Source organism: Erythrolamprus reginae, chromosome 3 (genome assembly GCF_031021105.1).
Source record: "Erythrolamprus reginae isolate rEryReg1 chromosome 3, rEryReg1.hap1, whole genome shotgun sequence".
NCBI classification, from domain to species: Eukaryota; Metazoa; Chordata; class Lepidosauria; order Squamata; family Dipsadidae; genus Erythrolamprus; species Erythrolamprus reginae.
In genome coordinates this window covers 6,988,757-7,007,660 of record NC_091952.1, presented here as the reverse complement: position 1 = coordinate 7,007,660, position 18,904 = coordinate 6,988,757, and the positions used below count along the sequence as shown (strand labels likewise).

The 18,904-nt window shown below is 43.6% G+C and overlaps 1 protein-coding gene across 1 annotated transcript in view; it reads left to right on the top strand.

The window, feature by feature from the left end:
• Nucleotides 1-2,830, top strand: part of SAMD10 (sterile alpha motif domain containing 10) — a 48,881-nt gene extending 46,051 nt beyond the window's left edge. Inside the window, exon 5 of the mRNA XM_070748769.1 lies at nucleotides 1,545-2,830. Coding sequence (XP_070604870.1) covers nucleotides 1,545-1,660 — 116 coding nt within the window. The 3' untranslated portion in view covers nucleotides 1,661-2,830. The remainder of the gene's footprint in view (nucleotides 1-1,544) is intronic.
• The last annotated feature ends 16,074 nt before the right edge of the window (nucleotides 2,831-18,904 follow it).

The window sequence follows — 18,904 nt, the reverse complement described above, 5'->3', positions numbered from 1 at the left end:
TTAAAATAGGAAATAATTAAAGAATTAAAATAGGAAATAATTAAAGAATTAAAATAGGAAATAATTAAAAAATTAAAATAGGAAATAATTAAAAAATTAAAATAGGAAATAATTAAATAGCATGTTTTTACCCATAAGCTCTTTGATCATTTTGATCATTATCTAGAATGGAACTTTTATAGCAATGAAAGAAAATTGAACTACTTGCTTAATCTGTTATCCTACTGAAACTTGTGGGTTCAGTACAAACCCTTAAAATGTGACCGTGCTCCTCAACAAATAATGCTGTCTATCATTTCTCCTTTTTGTGTCTCTTCAAACAATTTGACTTAATCCATTGAAAAAGAGTCCAAGCATCTATTGGAAAAACATACCTTGGTCGGTAAGCCCCTCCCACCCAGTCACATGACCTTTAAGCCACCCTGGGTCACATGATTGTCAAGCCACTCCCACCTGGTCACATGGCCGGCAAGCCACTCCTACCCGGTCACATGACCATCGAGCCACACCCACAAAATAAGCCACGCCCACAGTGCGGCAGTAAAAATGTTGGCAGCCCATCAAGAAAAGTCGTAAACAAGGGCAAAACCCGCTTAACCAAAATTCCTTGCTTAGTGACGCACCTTCCGGGGGCTCAATCACAGTTGTAAGTCAAGGACTGCCTGTATCCCATTCCTGCTGGCCAGAGGGCCATCTAATACCATGGCTGACCCGTCGTTTCGCTTCCAGCACATGATGTCCTGCCCCCTAACGTTTGCGAGGTGTGTCGTGCCCACACAACCCCCCCACCCCTTGTGTGTGTCTCTTTCGCATGCCTTGGTCTGTCGCCGCAGCTTCTGTACTTATTCCTTTTGTTCTTCTTTTTTCCACCTTAACCCCCCCTCTCTCTCCCGTTCCCCACCCCCACCCCCATCTCCCTGTCCAGCCTCTTTCGGAAGCATCTCCTAACCCAGTGATGGCGAACCTTTTTCCCCCTCGGGTGCCGAAAGCGTGCGCGCAGTCACTATCACGCCACACCTAAAATTCAATACCTGGGGAGGGTGAATATTGTGTCCCCCTGCCCCTCTGGAGGCCCTCTGGAGGCCAGAAAGCCTGTTTCCCAACTTCTGGTGGCCCCAGTAGGCCCATTTTTCACCCTCCACAGGCTCCAAAGGCTTCCTTGGAGCCTGCGGAGGTCAAAAACGCCTTCCTCCATCCCCCCAGAGGCCCTCCGGAAAGCCAAAAATTCTCCCCCAGAGCCTTTATGCAAGCCAAAAATGTGTGCTGGAGCTGAGCTAGGGCAACGGCCAGCAGATATGGCTCCGCGTGCCAACTGTGGCGCCCGTGCCATAGGTTCGCCATCACTGTCCTAACCCCTCCTGACGTATCCCTGGAGCTTGCCGAGCTGTTCATGGTGCATTTGGCGCATGGCCGCAGCTCAGTCGCATGCTGGGGAATTTAGACCTTGGACCGGACTCCAGACTGTCTCCATTGGGGGGGGGGGGGTTGCGGTGTGTCCCCGATCTCCCCCCCTCCTCTCTTTTAACCCCTCCTTGTCCATGTAGAAACCAGCTGCTCTCCTCTGGTTGAGAAAACCCAACCTGCCAAAGCGCCATCCTCAGGACTAATCAAGTACCACTCGGCGGCGACGTCCAATTGCAGCGTGAAATTTTCCCCTTGAGCAAATGTTGGCTCGCAAGAGGAATCTCCTTACGATGTCTCCTCCCGGACATAATGCACCAAACATTGGCCAAGCAACCGAGTTTGCAAACGGGCGGGAGGCCTCAACGTCGTCCTATCTCCGATTTCTGAGCTGGGGTGGAGAATTGCTTTCCTGGACTTCGCCGAGGAGTGGATCCCAAATGGGCGGAGAGACTGAGGCCCCACCCCAGACAAAGGGCCGCACCCTGAGTTCAAAATCAGCTTTTAACGACGGACAAACACAGTCCGATGAGCAAGTTCCAAGCCTGAACCTCCTTCTCCAAGTGGGAGTTAAATCGGATCTGAATTCCAAAGACGTTTTAAAATACAGTTGGACCGTGATAAAAAAAGTGATAAGCATGGGATGCTCCCTGTTGCCGTTCCGTGAGAAACAGACGCATTTGGGGGGTGGATTGGGAGGGGGGTGTTCCAATTCCACCATTTGGATGGATCCTGGAACAGTGAACTCCAAGTGGTTTCCCTACACATATAAACCATTCGATCGTTTTACGGAGAGAAGCCGATCCAATCTGAGAATTGTATGGGCAGTTCTGTGTTAGCAAAAACTTCAGAAGAGAAGGATTTAGGGGCCGTGATTTCTGACGATCTCAAAATGGGTGAACAGTGCAGTCAGGCGGTCGGGGGAAAAAGTAGAATGCTTGGCTGCATAGCTAGAGGTATAACAAGCAGGAAGAGGGAGATTGGGATCCCGCTATATAGAGTGCTGGTGAGACCCTGTTTGGAATACTGTGTCCAGTTCTGGAGACCTCACCTACAAAAAGATATTCATAAAATCGAATAGGTCCAAAGAAGGGCTACAAAAACGGTGGAAGGTTTTAAGCATAAAAAGTATCAGGAAAGACTTAATGAACTCAATCTGTAGAGTCTGGAGGACAGAAGGGAAAGGGGGGGACATGATCAAAACATTTAAATATGTTAAAGGGTTAAATAAGGTTCAGGATGGAAGTGTTTTTAATAGGAAAGTGAACACAAGAACAAGGGGGCACAATTTGAGGTTAGTTGGGGGAAAGATCAGAAGCAACATGAGAAAATATGATTTGACTGAAAGAGTAGTAGAGTCTATGGAGAGGGGCGGCATACAAATCTAATGAATAATAAATAATAATAATGCTTGGAACAAACTTCCAGCAGACATGGTTGGTAAATCCACAGGAACTGAATTTAAACATGCCTGGGATAAACATAGATCCATCCTAAGGTAAAATACAGGAAATAGTATAAGGGCAGACTAGACGGACCATGAGGTCTTTTTCTGCTGTCAATCTTCTATGTTTCTAAATAAATACAATGAATGTTTCTATGATCCGGTAACAAATGGAAAGGGGGGGAGCTAGAAATCAGAAGGGGGGGAGGTGTTCTTGCCAAACATGGAGAATAATTCGGGAGGGGGGTCAGGCGAGGGGGGTCAGCAAGTCCATGTTTCAAGGCTACATAAGATGGCTTGATTTTCCCCCTTCACACTTTTCGGGGAGAATATGTGAAGGACCTGGGATCAGAGGCTAGGATACCTGCTTAACCTCTGAATCGCAGAGAGATTAACAGAGTTGGAAGGGGACCTTGTAGGTCATCTAGTCCAGCCCCTGCTCGAAGCAGGAGACCTTACAATTGCCTCTATCTAGGATCTAACTTACAACCTCCTGATTGTGAGGCCAGAGCTCCATCACTGCAGAGTCAATTCCCGATGCTTTTAAATTTAAAAAAAAGGATTAAATTGCAGAGTACAGGGGACAATCTCTGCCCCAAATCACCAAGGGCTGTAGAGACAACGGCTGCATTTGCAAGATACAATGATCCCGGTTAGTCAAAATGCAAGCGGCTGAATTTCCACCGAAGCTAGGATTGGTTGGAAATAATCTGGGTTAGGTCGCTTGGCAGTTAAAAATGGAAACCCAACCATCCAAGCATACGATGGTTCAGTGTATTGGGAGAACCATATACAGTGGTACCTCTACTTAAGAACTTAATTCGTTCCGTGGCCAGGTTCTTAAGTAGAAACGTTCTTAAGTAGAAGCAATTTTTCCCATAGGAATCAATGTAAAAGCAAACAATGTGTGCAATCCCATTAGGAAAGAAATAAAAGCTCGGAATTTGGGTGGGAGGAGGAGGAGGAAGAAGAGGAGGAGGACAGTTGCTGCCGAAGGAAGAAGGTGAGGTGAGAGCCCCCTTTTGCCTTTCCGCGCCCAGACACTCCGGGAGGCAGCCTCACGCCGGGTGTATGGAAGGCAGCGCAAGGGAGTCACCAGAACGATGTGGTTTATTCCCTCTCCAAGTGTCCAGAGAAAGGAAAATGCTTCGTTCGCTCTGGACTGCTAAAGCCTCCTTAAGCGCCACCGAAAGGCTCCTCTGGCAGCCCAGAAAAGCCTGAGATGGCTGGGATTAAAGCGGGAATGGCAGGAAACTGGCCGGGCCTTCGTGCCGCTCTCAAATTTTCTGCGCAATTTTTCCGGGCTCAGGTTCTTAAGTAGAAAATGGCTCTTAAGAAGAAGCAAAAATATCTTGAACACCTGGTTCTTATCTAGAAAAGCTCTTAGGTAGAGGTACCACTGTATATATTGAGAGATCCAGATAGGACCATTTGGGAAGTATTATTATTATTATTATTATTATTATTATTATTATTATTATTATTATTATTATTAATTAGATTTGTATGCCACCCCTCTCCGGAGAGTCGGAGCGGCTCACAACAAAAACAACAATGCGACAAATCCAATGTATTAAAAAGACATTTAAAAACCCATTATTAAAACCATGTAACACAATCATACCCTACATAAACAATATAAGCTCAGGGGTATCTTAATTTCCCCATGCCTGATGACATAGGTGGGTCTTCAATAGCTTACGAAAGGCAAGGCGGGTGGGGGCAGTTCTGATCTCCGAGGGGAGTTGATTCCAGAGGGCCGGGGCCGCCACAGAGAAGGCTCTTCCCCTGGGGCCCACCAGACATTGTTTAGTTGACGGGGCAACTATGTGGGACCTTATTGGTCGCTGGGATTCGTGTAAAGAATCCTAGAAGAAAAGAAAGGGAGTACTGGTAGCCGTCCATTTACAACCATTTAATGACCATTCAAAGTTATGACAATTTATGACAGTGATGGCAAACCTTTTTTGATTCGTGTGCCAAAGGGGTGAGGGTGGGGGTTGCTAGCACGCCCCCCCCCCCCTTCCATCCCCATGCATATGCACAGGCCTCACTGAAGCCTGGGACATGAAAAAAACAGCCAAACAGGCAAAATGTAGATTCAGAAAAATGGACTTCCAGTTTGCCCGTTATGCTGTTTTTCTGTATTTGTATTTGTATTCATTAGATTTCTATGCCACCCCTCTCCGAAGACTCGGGGCGGCTAACGACAATATAAAAAGACAATGTAAACAAATCTAATATTAAAAGACAATCTAAAAAAACCCAATTTAAAGAACCACTCATACATACAAGCACTTTTGCACTCCGGAGGGTTCCTGGAGCCCCAGAGTGCAAAAAAAGCACATCAGGCAAACCTGAATTCTTTTTTCTGGACTTCTGGTTTATCTATTGGACTTTTTTTTTTTTTTTTTTTACACTCTGGGGCTTTTGGGAAGCTTCCCTGAAGCATCCGGAGGACGAAACGGCCTTTCCCTCCCCCCATTAGCCTGTAGTAACTCCCAGAATTCCCCCATCATCATGTAGTGGACAGATGATGGTGAAGGAATTCTGGGAGATGAAGTCCACTACCTGTTAAGAGGGGAATTCTAAGCTTTCAAGTCCATGTGTGCCGAAGAAAGGATGGGAAAGAATTTGAGTGAACGTTGCAAGTCTCCCAGAATTCCCCCACCCACTCATAGTAGTGTGGTCGGGCAGTAGGAAAAGCAAGTAGGATGCTTGGCTGCATAGCTAGAGGTATAACAAGCAGGAAGAGGGAGATTGTGATCCCCTTATATAGAGCGCTGGTGAGACCACATTTGGAATACTGTGTTCAGTTCTGGAGACCTCACCTACAAAAAGATATTGACAAAATTGAACGGGTCCAAAGACGGGCTACAAGAATGGTGGAAGGTCTTAAGCATAAAACGTATCAGGAAAGACTTCATGAACTCAATCTGTATAGTCCGGAGGACAGAAGGAAAAGGGGGGACATGATTGAAACATTTAAATATGTTAAAGGGTTAAATAAGGTCCAGGAGGGAAGTGTTTTTAATAGGAAAGTGAACACAAGAACAAGGGGACACAATCTGAAGTTAGTTGGGGGAAAGATCAAAAGCAACATGAGAAAATGTTATTTTACTGAAAGAGTAGTAGATCCTTGGAACAAACTTCCAGCAGACGTGGTTGGTAAATCCACAGTAACTGAATTTAAACATGCCTGGGATAAACATATATCCATTGTAAGATAAAATACAGGAAATAGTATAAGGGCAGACTAGATGGACCATGAGGTCTTTTTCTGCCGTTAGTCTTCTATGTTTCTATGCTTCTAGTAACTCCCAGACCCCATCAGCATCTAGTGGACTTCAACTCCCAGAATTCCTCCAACAGATGCTGGTGGGAAATTCTGGGAGTTGAAGTCCACTCTATGGTGATGGGAGAATTCTGGGAGATGTTCCACTACATGCTGACAGGTGAATTCTAAGCTTTCAAGTCCACAGGTGCTAGTGGGAGATTTCTGAAGAAAGATTGGTGAACAAGTTGAGTGAAACTTGCAACTCTCAACATCGGACTTTTTGAACTTTCCCCCTGTTGCTTTTTGAGTTTTTTTGAGTTTCGAGGGGCTTCCTCTGCGCATATACACACCGTGAAGATAACCCTGGTTTAAATAAAAAGTCCATAATGCTTAGGAAATGCAGATTAGCAGGGAGACCAGAGGAGGAACTCTGCAAAGGACCATTTCCAGAATCCTTCAAAAGAAGCCACGATAAATATGTAGGGAAGCATAGGCATCCAAGTGTATGTTGTCTTGTTTGTGTAAAAGTGAGTGTTATTTGGGGTGTGGGGTGGGCGCTAGCTGCTGAAGGGGAGGAAGAGGGAAAGGAGCTGGATTTTGTTCCTGGAATTGGGGAATTTGGGGAATCTTTAAAGAAAAAAACAAACAACGAAGCACTTTTTTTTTGTTCATTTGGTTGAGGTTTTTTGTACTTGACACCAATGTAAATAATTAAAAGAAACCGTTATTTAAAATGCAAAGCACCACTGTGTCCGCCCGGCTGTTGTTTAAAACATTTGTTGTTCTGTCCTGATTCCGGCCCCAATAATTAGATGCACACAAATTGTCTAATGAATGGAAGGATTTAATATATACCAAAGTTCCAATCTTGTAAAAGTCTTTTGGGAGTCTTTTGAGAGAGAGAAGGAAGCTAGCGAAATATGATCAGTTGGCTAAAGTCCCAGAGTGAAGATAGCCCTTTGTATTGTCCATGTGCCGCTTCTATGTTGGTTGCGGCAGGCAGGGTTCTCTTGGATCTCATTTGTTGGGGGTCAGGGGAAAGGGAGGGTCTTGCCTTCTCCTTCTGCTAAAGAAGATCCCCATGGACAATTGGTGGGCCACTGGGTGACACAGAATGCTGGATTCGATGGGCTTTGGCCCGAGTCAGCAGGGATCTTCTTAGGTTCTTATCTATCTATCTATCTATCTATCTATCTATCTATCTATCTATCTATCTATCTATCTATCTATCTATCTATTTTTTCTATCTATCTATCTATCCATCTATCTATCTATGTTTTCTATCTATCTATCTATCTATCTATCTATCATCTATCTATCATCTATCTATCATCTATCTATCTATCATCTATCTATCATCTATCTATCTATCTATCATCTATCTATCTATCTATCTATCATCTATCTATCTATCATCTATCTATCTATCTATCATCTACCTATCATCTATCTATCTATCTATCATCTATCATCTATCTATCTATCATCTATCTATCTATCATCTATCTATCTATTTTTTCTATCTATCATCTATCTATCTATCTATCTATCTATCATCTATCTATCTATCATCTATCTATCATCTATCTGTCTATCTATTTATCTATCTATCTATCTATCTATTTTTTCTATCTATCTATCTATCTATCTATCATCTATCTATCTATCTATTTTTTCTATCTATCTATCTATCTATCTATCTATCTATCTATCAATCATCTATCTATTTATTTGATTTTTAATGCTGCCCTTCTCCTTAGACTCAGGGCAGCTTACAACATGTTAGCAATAGCACTTTTTAACAGAGCCAACCTATTGCCCCCACAATCTGGCTCCACATTTTACCCACCTCGGAAGGATGGAAGGCTGAGTCAACCTTGAGCCGGTGATGAGATTTGAACCGCTGACCTACAGATCTACAGTCAGTTTCAGTGGCCTGCAGTACAGCACTCTACCTGCTGACCCGCCCCGACTCTTATGTTCTAACCAGCAGTAGGCCATCATCCCCCGGCCCTACTGGAATGGGCCAGGAGCACATGCGCCCCATGCGGGCATTCCCACACGTGGATTCGTGCGTGCAAGATTTCAGGTTTTCTCGCTTCTGCGCATGTGCAGAAGTGAAAAAACCCAGAAACAGACAAAAATAAGGTAAGTGGCCACCTGCGCTGCCGTTGTTCACCTCTCGCTCTCAGGGTGAACGGCGGCAGCACAGCTAATGGGAGGAGAGATGGGACGAGCATGGGCAGTGGGGGAATCCGGTGAGAGCGCGCGCAGCAGGGTGAACAGTGGTAGCGCAGGTGGGGGAAGCTGGCACGAGTGCGGACAGAGCCAGTACGAGCGCGCACGGCAGGGCGAATGGCGGTAACACAGGTGGTGGAGGGGAGCTGGTGTGAGAGGCGAAGGAGGGGCAAGGGGGTTGCGGCAGGGGAATGCAGCCCTCGCGGCAGGGTAGGCCAGGCAGAGTCTGGGGAAGCACCGGTTGTCATGCACACACATGCAGCGGCATTACCGGAGCTAGCCTACGCAGTACCTTGCCACCACCAGAACTGTGTTCCCCCCCTATTGAGGGTCCCCGTTCAGAGTCCGGCCCACCCCTGGTTCTCTAACCCAGTGTTTCCCAACCTTGGCAACTTGAAGATATTTGGACTTCAACTTCCAGAATTCCCCAGCCAGCGAATGCTGGCTGGGGAATTCTGGGAGTTGAAGTCCAAATATCTTCAAGTTGTCAAGGTTGGGAAACACTGCTAACCCAATAATAATTTCCAGCTGTAGCCAGAGCCTTTAGAAGAATTTCTCAGAAAATAACTGGAAGAGCAAAGCTCAGTAGCAAAGCCAAGAATGTAACATCCAAACCAAATGCAATGGACACGACAAGAAGATTCCTCAAGGAACAACATTGGCAAATGACACACAGAGCCATATCGGAGGGCAAAAGTCCAAAAATGGATTTCCAGGTGGCCCAGTTGTGACGCCGCAAAGTCCCTGAGGGGATCGAGGTCTTCAGAGGGACTCAGGGCGACCCAGACGCGTGGGGTCACTCACGAACGCGAATCCTAGAAAGAAAACTTGGACACATTTCTCTCCGGGTGAAATGACATAGTATTGAGCTGTGCACGCCCTTTTATTGGGGGGAATATGCAAATTGGGTAAGGTTATACGTATATGTCAAGTGGTATACAAACATCCAATAACGTAACTCTAAGATATGATTAGATTAGATTAGATTAGATTAGATTAGATTAGATTAGATTAGATTAGATTAGATTAGATTAGATTAGATTAGATTTATTGGATTTATATGCCGCCCCTCTCCGCAAACTCGGGGCGGCTCACAACAATAATAAAAAACAGTACATAATAACAAATCCAATATCCACCAATCTAATTACAATTTAAAATTAATAAATTCATAAAACAGTCCCAGAATATATAAAAACAGGCACACAGTCAATCAATCAAATGGCAAAACAACATGGGCAAGGGGGAAATGCTTTAGTTCCCCCATGCCTGACGGCAGAGGTGGGTCTTAAGGAGTTTACGAAAGGCAGGGAGGGTGGGGGCAATCCTAATCTCAGGGGGGAGCTGGTTCCAGAGGGTCGGGGCCCCCACAGAGAAGGCTCTTCCCCTGGGTCCCGCCAGACGGCATTGTTTAGTTGACGGGACCCGAAGAAGGCCGACTCTGTGGGACCTAACCGGTCGCTGGGATTCGTGCGGCAGAAAGCGGTCCCGAAGATATTCTGGTCCGGTGCCATGAAGGGCTTTATAGGTCATAACCAACACTTTGAATTGTGACCAGAAACTGATCGGCAACCAATGCAGACTGCGGAGTGTTGGAGTGATATGGGCATATTTAGGGAAGCCCATGACTGCTCTCGCAGCTGCATTCTGCACGATCTGAAGTTTCTGAACACTTTTCAAAGGTAGCCCCATGTAGAGAGCGTTACAGTAGTCGAGCCTCGAGGTGATGATATGACACAACTTCCAAGTCCTTCCTATCTACATATGGCACGTAACTAGTTTCTACTGAACAAATGTCTCTCATGGCCAATTTCCTGGGACTTTTGTTGTTAGAATGGCTATCTCCTGTTTACCTCAAGGCAAGGTCTTTTATTGCTGCCTTCGTCCTGTTTATCCCGGGAAATGTAAACATGCACCCTTTTATCACACAGTTCTCATCCTGCTGACACATTCTTGTAATTCAAGGGGGGCTGCCATGAACCGCTTTATGGCCAGTCACTTCCTCAAGTAGAGTTCACCAGAAATGCAGACTTAATTTATATGGTTGTTACGTTCAGTCCTATTCTGGCTCATGAAGTCGGAGTGTATGAGGCATTTATGTCAGAAGTCCAGATATCAAATCCTATCCTAACATTATATGGCAGGTACACCCAGTGTGCTGTTTTTCGCACTCCAGGGTTTCAGGAAGCTTCCCTGAAGCCTCTAGAGTGCAAAAAAAAATGCCCAATGGGCAAACCGGAAGTTTGAAAAAATGGACTTCCGTTTGCCTGTTTTGCTTTTTTTTTGCACTCTGGAGGCAAACCGGAAGTCCGTTTTTTTCAAACTTCCGGTTTGCCCATTGGGCATTTTTTTTTACACTCCGGGGCTTCAGGGAAGCTTCCCTGAAGCCTCCGGAGGGTGAAATGGCCTTCCCCAAGGTCGAAAATCAGCTTGCTTGATTTCTTTTTCTTTCTTTCTTTCTTTTTTTCTTTCTTTTTGATTTGATTTTATTTTATTTTATTTTATTTTATTTTATTTTATGATTTGATTTGATTTGATTTGATTTGATGATTTGATTTGATTTGATTTGATTTGATTTGATTTGATTTTATGATTTGATTTGATTTGATTTGATTTGATTTTATTTTATTTTATTTTATGATTTGATTTGATTTGATTTGATTTTGATTTTGATTTTGATTTTGATTTTGATTTTTTGATTTTGATTTTGATTTTGATTTTGATTTTGATTTTGATTTTGATTTTGATTTTGATTTTGATTTGTATGCCGCCCCTCTCCGAAGACTCGGGGCAGCTAACAACAATGAAAAGACAATGTAAACAAATCTAATACTAAAAATAATCTAAAAAAACCCAATTTAAAGAACCACTCATACATACAAGCATACCATGTATAAATTCTATAAGCCTAGGGGGAAGGGAAATTTCAATTCCCCCATGCCTGACGACAGAGGTGGGTTTTAAGGAGCTTGCAAAAGGCAAGGAGGGTGGGGGCAACTCTGATACCTGGGGGGAGCTGGCTCCAGAGGGTCGGGGCTGCCACAGAGAAGGCTCTTCTCCTGGGACCCGCCAAACGACATTGCTTAGTCGACGGGACCCGGAGAAGGCCCACTCTGTAGGACCTAACCAGTCGCTGGGATTCGTGCTAGCACTCGCATGTGCACTGGAGCTGACATAGAACAATGCCACGTGTGTTCTCCAATATGGCTCTGCGTGCCACTGGTGGCACAGGTGCCATAGATTTGCCATCAGTCCCTTATAGCTCTATTCTGATTGAACCAATCCTCTTAATCCCTTTTACGGTATAAAATAAAATGCCCAATTCCTGCCTCTTTGGAAAGAGGAAATGAGACGAGGCTGCCGAAATAGCCCACCAATGATTGTGAAATATGATGTTCGTTTTGGGTTCAGTTTTTCCCTTTTCTCCCCCTGCCCCCCTAAAAAAACATCACTTGACGCCTGTCTGAAGAGTCCCTCAACAGCTGGGCCATGTTTGCTCTGCTCGTCTCTGCAGAATTTTTCTTTTATTTGGTTGTGTGTTGAAAAGCAGCCAAACGTCTCCCTGGGAGCCCTTTTTTGGAGAAAACAAAGATGGCCGTGTGTTTACTAGCTGTCTATTATGCAAGAAATTCCCTCCAGGGTGGAAATGCATTTCTTCCGCACCATCAACACGACTCTCATTCTTAGCTTTTTGCTCTACAGCCGTTAACAATGGGAGTACACGTTGCACAGACACAGCGCACTATGCAGAACTGCAAACCAACGAGGCGTGAGAACACACACACAAACACAAACAAATTCATATTTTCACATCACTTAGAGGCTTTCCAGACTGGATAGTGTGGGATATTCATAGATATATATAAAAACAAAAAATTGGAAATAACATGTGAGGACGGCTCTCGTTTTAATTTCTAGTTTAGCCATTGGTGTGGTTAGCTCTGGCCCAGCTCCTGCCCCAAGGACTGTGGATGTGGGGGAGACATCCACATGCTGCAGGCCTGTTTTTGCCCCCGGTGGAATCTGCTGATGAAGGCTCCTCTGACCAAGAAGACATGAGTGACAGGGAGGAGGAGAGTGGGGCAGACAGCTCAGAAGGAGATCAATTATCTAGCTCCTCCTTGGATTCAGAACAAGAGTTAATGATACAGCCACGCATGCGGAGAGCGATGCATAGGCAACAACAACTGAGAGATTACTATCAAAGAAAATGAGGCCACCTGTGGTTGGGTGGGGCTGTGGTCATTAGTGAGGCTGCTATAAAGAGCAACCTGTGGGTTTGGCCATTGTGGAGGATTATCTGATTGTTGTGTTTCGTGACTGCTTTACTGACTTTGACCTTTTGTGTGCTGATTTTTCCCCGCTTTGAAACTAAACCAGAGCAAAGTGTGTTTCACTTTGTGAAAGAAGAAGGACTGTGAATTGTCTCACAGCTGCAAGATAAGTATCACAGAACTGATAAGGGACTTGTACAAATTACCAGTTTGTTTGGAGACCAGTGCTCTTTGCTATACCAAAAGAGGGCTTAGTTTATGTGAATTTTCATTATAAAGAACATTGTTTTGAATTTTCAAACGTGTGTGTGTGTCTGAAATTTGTACCTGTGAATTTTTGGGAGGATTCTACCAGAGAGCCCAACAGAACAGCCATCAAGTTGGGTCCAAACCTTGGAGACAGTGTGGAGAGATGTCTGCCATTTCAACCTTTCCTTGTGGACAATCCATAGCAATTCCAAGAACATTCCAGCAATTTCTGTCTGCTGTCTCCTGACTTCCCAGCCTTATGGTCCTTTTTCAAGCCCATCATCCATTCCCAATAACTGGGCATCTATGCTGATATTTATTATGACGATCCTCAGCAATTTTAAGATATGTGGACATTCGACCCCTATGACAATCCTTAAGTGTTTTTTATCTCATGATTCTTGACAAATGTCTCTTTATGTACACTGAGAGCATCTGCACCATCCTTCTGTGTCCAATCACAAATGGCCAATAAAGAATTCTATTCTATTCTATCCTATCAATGCTCAGAATCCACCACCACCAGCCATTATATATGGACTTCAACTCCCAGAATTCCCCATTCAGCATGTGTGGGGCACCACCAACCAGAACTCCCCAGCCACAAATGTGAACATCATCTACGAGAAACTTCCCATTAGCACATGTGGACTTGAAAGCTTAGAATTCCACTGTCAGCATGTGTGGACTTCAATTCCCAGAATTCCCTCATCAGCATGTAGTAATTCCCAGAATTCCCCCATCAGCTTGAAGTGGACTTCAACTCCCAGAATTCCCTCATCCAAGTAGTGGACTTCAACTCCAAGAATTCCCTCAACAGCACGGAGTAACTCCCAGAATTCCCCAGAAGTCCTCGGAAAGGGGCGGCATACAAATCTAATTTATTATTATTATTATTAGTAGTAGTAGATAGTAGTAGTAGTAGTAGTAGTAGTAGTAGTATTTTGTTCTGTCGGCCTCTCTGGTAGACTCCTCCCAAAAATTCACAGGTACAAATTTCAGACACACACACATTTGAAAATTCAAAACAATGTTCTTTATAATGAAAAATTCACTTAAACCAAGCCCTCTTTTGGGATAGCAAAGATCACTCGTCTCCAAACAAACTGGTAATTTGTACAAGTCCCTTATCAGTTCTGTGATACTTAGCTTGCAGCTGTGAGGCAATTCACAGTCCTTCTTCTTTCACAAAGTGAAACACACTTTGCTCTGGTTTAGTTTCAAAGCGGGAAAAAAATCAGCACACAAAAGGTCAAAGTCAGTAAAAGCAGTCACGAAACACAACAATCAGATAATCCTCCACAATGGCCAAACTCCACAGGCTGCTCTTTATAGCAGCCTCACTAATTACCACAGTCCCACCCAACCACAGTGGCCTCATTTTCTTTGATAATAATCTCTCAGTTGTTGCTGCCTATGCATCGCTCTCCGCATGCGTGGCTGTATCATTAACTCTTGTTCCGAATCCAAGGAGGAGCTAGATAATTGATCTCCTTCTGAGCTGTCTGCCCCACTCTCCTCCCTGTCACTCATGTCTTCTTGGTCAGAGGAGCCTTCATCAGCAGATTCCACCGGGTGGGGGCAAAACAGGCCTGCAGCATGTGGATGTCCTCCCCCACATCCACAGTCCTTGGGGCAGGAGCTGGGCCAGAGCTAATCACAACAATTATTATTGTTGTTGTTGTTATCAGCATGTAATGGACTTCAATTCCCAGAATTCCCTCATCAGCACGAAGTAGACTTCAACTCCCAGAATTCCTCCACCAGATGCTGGTGGGGAATTCTGGGAGTTGAAGTCCCTCCCCCAAAGTGCCAAGATGGAAAAACACGGCATATAACACTGATTTCTTGCTTATCACAGGAGCTCCAGGTCGATAAGTGTTAGCAAAAATCTTCAGAAGAGAAGGATTTAGGGGTCGTGATTTCTGACAGTCTCAAAATGAGTGAACAGTGCAGTCAGGCGGTAGGGAAAGCAAGTAGGATGCTTGGCTGCATAGCTAGAGGTATAACAAGCAGGAAGAGGGAGATTGTGATCCCCTTATATAGAGCGCTGGTGAGACCACATTTGGAGTACTGTGTTCAGTTCTGGAGACCTGACCTACAAAAAGGATATTGACAAAATTGAACGGGTCCAAAGACGGACTACAAGAATGGTGGAAGGTCTTAAGCATAAAACGTATCAGGAAAGACTTCATGAACTCAATCTGTATAGTCTGGAGGACAGAAGGAAAAGGGGGGACATGATCGAAACATTTAAATATGTTCAAGGGTTAAATAAGGTCCAGGAGGGAAGTGGTTTTAATAGGAAAGCGAACACAAGAACAAGGGGACACAATCTGAAGTTAGTTGGGGGAAAGATCAAAAGCAACATGAGAAAAATATTATTTTACTGAAAGAGTAGTAGATCCTTGGAACAAACGTCCAGCAGACGTGGTAGATAAATCCACAGTAACTGAATTTAAACATGCCCTGGGATAAACATAGATCCATCCTAAGATAAAATACAGAAAATAGTATAAGGGCAGACTAGATGGATCATGAGGTCTTTTTCTGCTGTCAGACTTCTATGTTTCTATGTTTCTATAATTCAAAGAGAGCCTTTCTTTTGCTTTTTTTGTACCTATTGCATCCTCCATAATCACTTCCTTTAATTATTCCACACTTTGCTTTCTTTGAAATCTCCTTCATGTCTGTTATTGTTGTCCTCTCTCTCTGCTTGCAACCTCCAGTGTGGCTGGTCTCTGTCTCCATCTGTCCCTGGGCCCATTAAATTAAATTACCTGCCAGTCTCACTCCTTTGTGATTGGCGGTCAGCCCAGGGAGCCTGTTTGGTTGACGTTATCTTTGGCCTCTTTTATTCTTCGGCATTAACCCAATTTTACATTTTACATTCTGACTTCTCTAATGAGCTCCTCGACTTTATTTCCCTTTCAGGATTTCCAAGGAGCAGCCGTCTGCCTTGCCCTAACATGATTAATAAAGAGTAAATGATTAGCGGTTAACTCTGTCTAACAAAATGAAATTCAATGGTGGAAAAGGTAAGGTGCTACATTTCGGCAAGAAAAACAAAATGCACAGGTACAGTATATGTGGTACATTGCTCAACAGTAGTAACTGTGAGAGGGATCTTGGAGTCTTAGTGGACAACCATTTAAATAGGAGCCAGCTGTGTGCAGCAGCTGCCAAAAAAGCCAACACAGTTCTAGGCTGCATCAACAGAGGGAGAGAATCAAGATCACACAAGGAGTTAATACCACTTTATAAGGGCTTGGTAAGGCCACACTTGGAATATTGCATTCAGTTTTGGTCACCACAATGTAAAAAGGATGTTGAGACTCTGGAAAGAGTGCAGAGAAGAGCAACAAAGAGGATTAGAGGGTAAAACATATGAAGAAAGGTTGCAGGAACTGGGCATGGCTTGTTTAATGAAAAGAAGGACAAGGGGAGACATGATAGCAGTGTTCCAATATCTCAGGGGTTGCCACAAAGAAGAGGGAGTCAACCTATTCTCCAAAGCACCTGAGAGAGTAGTACAAGAAGCAATGGTTGGAAATTAAACAAGGAAAGAAGCAACTTAGAATTAAGGAGAAATTTCCTGACAGTGAGAACAATTAATCAGTGGAACAGCTTGCCTCCAAAAGTTGTGACTGCTCCAACACTGGAAGATTTTAAGAAGATGTTGGATAACCATTTGTCTGAAGTGGTGTAGGTTTTCCTGCCTAAGCAGGGGGGTTGGACTAGAAGACCTCCAAGGTCCCTTCCAACTTCTATTCTGTTCTGTTCTGTTCTATTCCATTCCTTTCCATTCCATTCCATTCCATATTTTCCATTCTATTCTATTCCAGTAATAATAATAATAATAATAATAATAATAATAATAATAAAAAATTATTATTATTATTATTACTATTATTATAATACAAGAAACAGATTGGTGGTTGAAGAGGGAGCCAACATTTTAAATTCTATTCTATTCCAATAATAATAATAATGCCTTTCTTTCCTGCCTTTCTTACATTTATACAGGTAGCCCTCAACTTACAATAGTTCATTTAGTGACCATTCAAAGTTACAAGGGCATGGAGAAAAGTGACATTTGACAATTTTTCACATTTAATGATCAATGCAACATCCTCAAGGTCATATAATCAAAATGTGGACTCTTGGCAACCGACTCATCAGGTCATCTGATTCCCTTTTGTGACCTCGAGACAAGTGAATTCAATGGGGAGAGGAGGAGGGAGAGGAGAAGAGAAGGAGAAGAAGAGGCAGTGATGGGCTCCTACTGGAACGGTCAAGAACGCAGTTCCGGTAGCAAAATTTGGAGCTCCACCCCAGAGCACCCAATTTGCACTGAAAGATGTTGAAACAAAATGCATAAGCCACGCCCACAGTGTGGTAGTAGAAATTTTGGTAGCCCATCACTGAGAAGAGGGTGAGGAGTGGGGAGGGGAGAAGAGGAAAAGGGAGAGGAGGGGGAGAGGAGAGATGGAGAGAAGAGGGGAGGGGAGGAGAGAGAAGAGAAGGGAAAAAGAAGGGAGGGGAGAAGAGAAGGAGAAGAGAGGAGAAGAGAAGAAACAGAAAAGAGAAGAGAAAAGAAACAAGAGAAGAGAAACAATGATGAGAAGAGAAGAAACAAAGAAGAGAAGAGAAGAGAAGGACCAGATCTTGGAAGTGTTTTAGTCCAACCCTCTGCTTAAGCAGAAGAATCTATCATTTCAGATGTGAATTCTCTTATCAACTGCCTCACTTAACAACATAATTTTGGAGCTCAATTCTGGTCATAAGTTAAGAACTTCCTGCACTCTCCCTCCATTCAACCCATCTGTTTGAAAAGCCAGAGGGTGGCAGGCTTCTCCCTATTTCCCTGCATAGTTTCTGCCTTTTTCCCCAATGTGGTTTGACTGCCCTCTAGAGGGCTTCCCTTTTATTTATTTATTTATTTATTTTTATTTGTCTAATACTGTACACAATAAGGGTTTTAGTGGGTATATATCTATATACACATAGTAAAATACATGATGAAAGTTATAGAGGAGATACTCATAGTAAAATATAGATATAGAAGAAGAAGGTATAGTAATAGAACATATCAATGAAAGAATAGAAGAAGAGATATAGGAACAGAAGAAAGGTATAGGAGATATAGGAGAGCAATAGGACAGGGGACGGAAGGCACTCTAGTGCACTTGTACTCGCCCCTTACTGACCTCTTAGGAATCTGGATAGGTCAACCATAGATAATCTAAGGGTAAAGTGTTGGGGGTTTGGGGATGACACTATGGAGTCCGGTAATGAGTTCCATGCTTCGACAACTCGGTTACTGAAGTCATATTTTTTACAGTCAAGTTTGGAGCAGTTAATATTAAGTTTAAATCTATTGTGTGCTCTTGTGTTTTTGTGGTTGAAGCTGAAGTAGTCGCTGACAGTTGCAGCATATGATCTTGTGGGCAATGCTTAGATCATTTTTTTTCCTGTCGGAGATGCTTGCAATGGGGTTGGAAATGCAGTGGTGCCTCTACTTATGAACTTAATTCGTTCCATGACCAGGGTCTTTAAGTAGAAAAGTTTGTAAGAAGAAGCCATTTTTCCCATAGGAATCAATGTAAAAGCAGAAATTGCACGAGGGGATGCATGCCTGCGCATCACTGCAGCGTGCACACCCGTGCAAAATGTCACAATGCAAACCCATGGCGAAGGTAAGTGGAACCCACCACTGGTTGACCTCCATCTTCTTTTTGGCAGTAGCATTAGCATTTAGACTTATATTCTGCTTCACAATGCTTTACTAGCCCTCTCTAAGCGGTTTACAGAGTCAGCATATTGCAAATAGTGAATGTAATGTAATTTTAATATAAAAGAGATCAATAAATGAGAAATATAATCGAAAAAACCTGGACGACAGAAAGAGAAAAGGAGGCAGCATTAGATAATTTTGTAACACACATTTAAAATTGAAATGGAAATAGGTTTGAAATGAAGCTAAAGAGTTAAGAATTTGAGGATTAGAACTGAAAAAGG